At 32.6% G+C, this 6,817-nt stretch overlaps 1 protein-coding gene across 1 annotated transcript; it reads left to right on the top strand.

The window, feature by feature from the left end:
• Positions 1–2,112: 2,112 nt before the first annotated feature.
• On the top strand, positions 2,113–4,451 carry LOC145587500 (protein NUCLEAR FUSION DEFECTIVE 4-like). Its single transcript, XM_081644237.1, has one exon. It carries the CDS (start codon positions 2,377–2,379, stop codon positions 4,171–4,173), a length of 1,797 nt encoding a protein of 598 aa, XP_081500363.1. The 5' UTR covers positions 2,113–2,376; the 3' UTR covers positions 4,174–4,451.
• The last annotated feature ends 2,366 nt before the right edge of the window (positions 4,452–6,817 follow it).

Genomic DNA, 6,817 nt, shown 5'->3' with positions numbered 1-6,817 from the left:
TTGGCCGAGGTGGTAGGGACTAATTGACGTCGTGCATGGAGGAGGTGACTGATGCTGTGCATGAACTGCAAATCTAAGTGATGAAGGGAAGTCATCAATTCATCATATCCAAGTTAAGGGCTATTTATGGAGTAATTTGATATAACATGATCACGTAACACTCATATCATATGAGCTAAAGACGATATGCCCCGACTCCATTGAACCCGATTCATATCCAATCTACACACCTTATTTAGTGTGTAGTTATATAATGAGGTCTAAAAATTGGTTAACATCTAACTATTTTAGTCAAATCCAACTTTAGAGTGGCAAAAAATATTTGGTTTGGATAAGTGATGTAAAGATCCAAATGTATGTTGGCCCAAAAGGCACTTTACGGGTCAATGTGCATATTTCTGTTGGGCTTGACAAAGTCCTTAATTCCTTTATTATTATTAGTAAAATGTGACTAAAATCAAATTATGTTAGCCAATTGAAACTTGGATTACCAACGAACCACCAGTCCACCACCTTTGAAGCAATTGCTAGCTGGACTCAGCAATGCCCATCATTCCAAGCAACATCTAATTCTTTTGAAATGGACAATAAGAAAATTGAAATATCGTAAGGGAGAACTGAGAATCATTGGTGGATGAAATTCCGTAGAAAATTACTTTCTCTATTTTATATGTTTATTTTGAATTTGACCTAATCTATTTGACAATTTTTTTTTTTTTTTTTTTTTTTTTTTTTTTTTTTTTTTTTTTTAACGAGTAATAAGGAAAAACTAACGTATATGAAGTAGGAGTATTAAATTTGAACATGTTTAGGATAGAATAATCAATTTTACCTTAATTCTAAAAATCTCTTCCAACCCCTTTCTTCTTTTTTTGTTTTTTTTTTTCAAAATTAGACTATAAGAGTCAAATTTAGTTTCAAATCCTCAGTCAACCAAATACTTTTATAGAGATTTGAAGTAGTTACATACCTTTATCTTTGCCATCAAATCCTCAGTCAGCTAAACAACTTTTATAAAAATTTTGCCAAATTCAAGTGTTATGCGAGGGAAGGGGGCCAAGTAGTGTGTGTTGACCTCGTTGATCTCACAAAATTTTAGAAGTCTAGCAGTCTAGCTTGGTAACTAATTATTATTTTTATTATTATTTTTCTGAATGGGACTTTGGTAACTAATTAAAAGAAAGATAAACGTTATTCCAACGGAAAAAAAAATATCATATATTTCATTTATTAATGTAAAAAATTCTACTAGTGATATTGATAGAATTCGATTGGATTTCTTATGTATGATCAGTCCAAAGTATTATATACCACCCTAAATAATTCTAGCTAACTAGGGGCCTGTTCTTTTCACCTTATTTTCAGTTCAGTTCAACTCTAATCACTTTAGTTCAGTTTATAATTTCATTCTCTCATAAAATATTCAATTCAGTTCAGCTTCAATTCAGTTAAATCAGATCAGACCCCTAGATTTTAACCTTCTCAATTTATTTTCATCAGATTAACACTATCAAGTTAATGTTATAAACTTAGAGAGTGGTGGATAAACTAATAAATTCAATTAATATCAAAATAAGATAGGATAAAGGATAATAAGTTTACATAAAATAAGTTTGTAATAGATTAGATACTAAAAGATAAGATTTTTTTTATTTTTTTTTATTTTTTACAAAAATAAAAATCAAGTTCAATTGTGATTCACTCATTCACATGGTTAATATATTGTCTTATTGAGCCCAAATGCTGCAACCTCAACATGACTTAGAAGTCACCTATCCAAATAATCCAATACTCATTTTCATATTTTTTTTTTTCAAAAAAAAAAAAAAAAATCAATACCCAATTAAAACAACACTACATCCTTCCTAAAACACCAATCTAAAAAAGATGGCATCATCAATTTAGAGTAAGAAAATCACGAATTCACGAGTAACATCACACATTCACACTGCCGTGCTGTAACTAGCCCCACACTCTCATCATATTTCAAATTTCATAATCCATAATCACATACTTCCACTCCTAACATCAAAATAAATACTCCCCTATCCCATAAATCAAGGACAAGTCTACTCTACTTTTTTTATTCAACTTTTTGTCTTTTATCTTCTTCTTTCAATTAATTTGGACCCTTTTTTTAATCTTTATCCTTTTCCTATTTTATCTCTTTCAGTTTTCTCACACTCTTAAAGTCTCAACAAACTCATCATCCTTTCTTCTTTCCTCCTACCAAAAACCAAAACTATACCATACTCCGTTATAAACTCTAAAAATCCAGCCAAAAAAAAAAAAAAAACACCCTTCTAATTCTTTTTATTTTCACAAGTTTGGTTACGGTATTGAGAGAAGACGTTCCTAATCTCCCCGGCTCGAACAATGAGCAACCCAAAGGGCGGCGGAGGCGAAACAACAATGAATTTCGCGGAGCAAGTAGTAAAGGGAAGATGGTTCACAGTATTCGCATCCCTTTTAATAATGGCAGGAGCAGGTGCTACATATCTATTTGGTATATACTCAAAAGAGATCAAATCATCCTTAGGATATGATCAATCAACCCTTAATCTTTTGGGGTTTTTCAAAGATTTGGGTGCAAATGTAGGTGTATTTTCCGGCTTAATTGCCGAAGTAATCCCTACTTGGGCCGTCCTATTAATCGGATCATCCATGAATTTTGTTGGGTATTTCATGATTTGGCTTGCGGTTACAAACAAAATCGCACGGCCTAAAGTTTGGCACATGTGTTTGTACATTATGATTGGTGCAAATTCTCAAAACTTTGCTAACACTGGTGCGTTAGTTACTTGTGTTAAGAACTTTCCAGAAAGTAGGGGGATTATGCTTGGTCTATTGAAGGGTTATGTTGGGTTAAGTGGTGCGATTATGACCCAAGTTTACTTAGCCATTTATGGGAACGACTCTAAGTCACTGATTTTGCTAATCGGGTGGTTACCGGCCGCGATTTCGGTCGTATTTGTGTATACCATTAGAACCATGAAAGTAAACCGACAACCTAACAATGAGGTGAAAGTTTTCTACCATTTCTTGTATGTTTCAATTGGGTTAGCATTGTTTCTTATGGTTGTGACTGTATTGCAAAAATTTATTCATTTTAGTAGAGCGGCTTATGCTGGTAGTGTTAGTGTTGTTTGTGTTATGTTATTTTTTCCCCTTTTGATTGCGGTTAGGGAGGAGTTTTATATTCGTACTCGAACTCGAGCCGAGTCGCGGACTTGTGGTGATGGTGTTGGTGATGGTTCATGTCCTTTGCCATCTAATGTTGGTGGTTTTGTTGTGCCAAAATATATTGATGATAATGAGAAGGAGCTTTTGGAGTTTGTTGATGGTAAAAAGAAGGAAAGGTCTTGTTTTCTAACTATATGTAACAAGCCTGAAAGAGGGGAGGATTATACAATTTTACAAGCACTTTTGAGTTTGGATATGGGTATTTTGTTCCTAGCTACATTATGTGGGTTAGGGTCTAGTTTGACGGCTGTGGACAACTTGGGTCAAATCGGTGAATCATTGGGCTACCCGACTAAGACGATTAGCACATTCGTGTCGCTAGTGAGCATATGGAACTACTTTGGGAGAGTATTCGCCGGGTTTGTGTCCGAAGCACTATTAGCCAAGTGGAAGGTCCCACGGCCGCTAATGTTGACACTTGTGTTACTACTCGCGTGTGTGGGCCATCTACTCATCGCGTTCCCCATCCCAGGATCCGTCTACATTGCATCAGTTATCATCGGGTTCTCCTTTGGGGCGCAACTTCCCTTACTTTTCGCCATCATATCAGAGTTGTTCGGGCTCAAGTACTACTCCACATTGTTCAATTGCGGGCAATTGGCTAGCCCACTCGGGTCGTACATACTCAACGTTAAGGTGACCGGGATGTTATACGATAAGCAAGCTATAAAAGAGTTGGCTAAGAAAGGGTTAACAAGGAAAGATGTTAAGGAATTAACATGTCTAGGGTCACGTTGTTATAGACTATCTTTTATAATTTTGGCAGGCGTTACATTTTTTGGTGCATTGGTTTCATATATATTGGTGTTAAGAACTAGGGAATTCTATAAAGGAGATATCTATGAGAAGTTTAGGGAGCAAGCAGAGAATGCAGACAAGGAGAAGGGTTTGGTGCTGAGCAAGCCTGCTGCACAAAAAGAAGTTGAATAATTATTAATAATTAGTGGTTGTTTTGTTTTCGAGTTTCAACAAATGGTATAAGTGGTTAATCCACTTGATTGTTCCTCAGCTACACTATTATTGTAATAAGTTGAGATTCAATCAAGGTTTGTAAATCGATTAATTCCATTGCTATAATACAAAGTACGTAGTATTTTTTTATAGTTGGTGTAAAATTTGATTGCATTATGCATGAATCGGTGAAGATATCAAACTGAGTTGTGAATTGTTAGTTAACTATATCTATATTTACTTCGTTTTTCTTTTAATTTACACTTTTTTGTTTTAACATTATTGTTTGTCATGTTAGACTTGTTTCGCTATTGAGTTCATGATATCAAATGTTGATGATTTATGTTTAATTGTTTATTAGTCACTAAAGATAGATGTTAATAGTCGAATTTCCGCGTTCTACTAAAATGGAGGAAACATCACCAAAAGATATGAACAACATTTACAAGAACCATAATTGGAGATTTGAATTTGAATCACAAAATTTTAACTAAAATACATTATTAGGATAAAATCATTATGTTAAGTCTAATATAGTAGTCGTGATTTTTGGACGTTAGTTAGGTAGGGAACGTGGTGGTCAAATCTAATGTATCCACATGCATTTGATGAATATACAATTTCAATTGGTCGTAGGTCCCACGATTAATAATAAATTAGTGGAGAAAGATATTCAATTCTAATTCTAAAGTTTACAGTTTGTTCATTTAAAAGAATAATGGATCAGTATAGCACTCTCTCTGTTTTTAAATACTTGCCCTATTTTTTTATGTGCGGAGGTTTAGAAAAAATTGGAGAAGGTAATAAAATATGGAGGTAGTAGGGTAGTTGAGAGAATAAAAAATTTTAAAAAGCTAAAGTAGTGGAAGAATAGGAGGAGAGAGATTATTATGTTGGGTCCACTAAGTGTAAAAAATGAATTAAATATTGTAAAAACTTTCCAAAAATGGAAATGGAGCAAGTATTTAAAAACGACCGAAAAAGAAAAGTGGAGCAAGTATTTAAAAACGGAGTGAGAAATACACTAAGGATCTGTTCTGATTTACTGAACTAATTTGAATTGAATTGAACTGAATTAAACTGAACTGAACTGAATATTTATGAGAGAAGAAAATTAGAAAATAAATTGATTGAATTGAACTGATTGAAGCTGAACTGAATTAAAAATAAGCTGAATAGAACATGCCCTAATAATAGGCTGATTGAGTACGGAGTAGTTAGTCGTGGTAGACCCAAAACTAAAGTAGTCTGGCTTTCTCTTTACGAAATGTACATTTCAAGCTACAATGGTACATTACATTACTATAAATTGTTTGAAATTGGAGTATTAATGTAATATTGTTCAATGTTTGGTACAGTCCTTTTTTATTTCTCTGTTGCTGCCATTAACAATTACTAGAGTCACGGCTTCACGGGTAGAGTTGATTTGTCTTTGGTATCCAAAGAGCCAAAGAGGACAATTACCCGTACCGGTGTTTTCATACGGGTACCAAGTATATCTAGTTTGAATGTCTTGTAAATGGCAAAAGACAATTCTCATACTATACTGATTTCGCTCTCAAATATGTCATTTTGACATAAATTTATCCGATTCAATCAATCGGAGGAACTGCTTAACTATCAATTAATGAGTACTAAAGTTATTAAGTTGAAGTGAAAGTTTTGTGTAGAACGAATTAGCGTGAGTTCGATCATACCAAAAAAAAAAAAAAAAAAAAGAGGAAAAAAAAAACTTAATAGTCAGAAATTAGACAATAATAGTCAGATATTAGATTATAATGGTCAGAATTTATATTATGATGGTCAGGTATTATATTATAAATATCAGATACTATATTATACTTCGTAATTGTCAGAAAATAAGTTATATATATATATATATATATATATATATATATATATATATATATATATATATATATATATATATATATATATATATATATATATCAGAAAATAGGTTAAATATATCATAAATTAGATTATAATAGTCAGGTATTAAAACCCTCCTTCCTTCCTCTCTTTCTCTACAACTCACATTTTCTCTTTCCTCCATGAAAATGGCGAGACCTCAATCCCACCATAATAACCACCAAATCGCCATCAAACCAAATCGCAACATACAACTAAAGCACAACCAAATCAAACCATCAACTCCTTCAAATTGAACCATCAAAGCGCAGCCAAATCGCAGCACGTCGATGGTGGGTTTAGCGTTTAGCATTCGATGACAATTGGGGGATTATCAAAAGGTTGTTTTATTTATGGCAGATCAGACAAAGGTCATAATATTCTTTGTCAATTTTTCCTTGAAGATTTGATACAACTTTTTTTTTTTTTTTTTAGGAAAAAGATTTGATACAACTTTCCTAAGAAAAATATTGACAACTAAAATTTAAACAAAAAAAATAAAATAATATTCTTAACATAATTTGCGACATATGAACTATTTTTTTCAGGAAAGACATATTATATTATGTACTACATACGTTTATTACAACAAGATTATATATTAGTTTCTTGATTTTTTTTTAAAAAAAATTATGTAATAGAAGCTACAAGCTTAAATAATGAAATGTGAATATCAAATCAACATATAATACTTATGTCATTTCCTTGAATA

The sequence above is a fragment of the Chenopodium album genome, chromosome 17 (assembly GCF_948465745.1).
Source record: "Chenopodium album chromosome 17, dcCheAlbu1.1, whole genome shotgun sequence".
NCBI lineage: Eukaryota > Viridiplantae > Streptophyta > Magnoliopsida > Caryophyllales > Amaranthaceae > Chenopodium > Chenopodium album.
The sequence above is the reverse complement of the archived record's forward strand: the minus strand, read 5'-3'. Positions and strand labels throughout refer to the sequence as shown.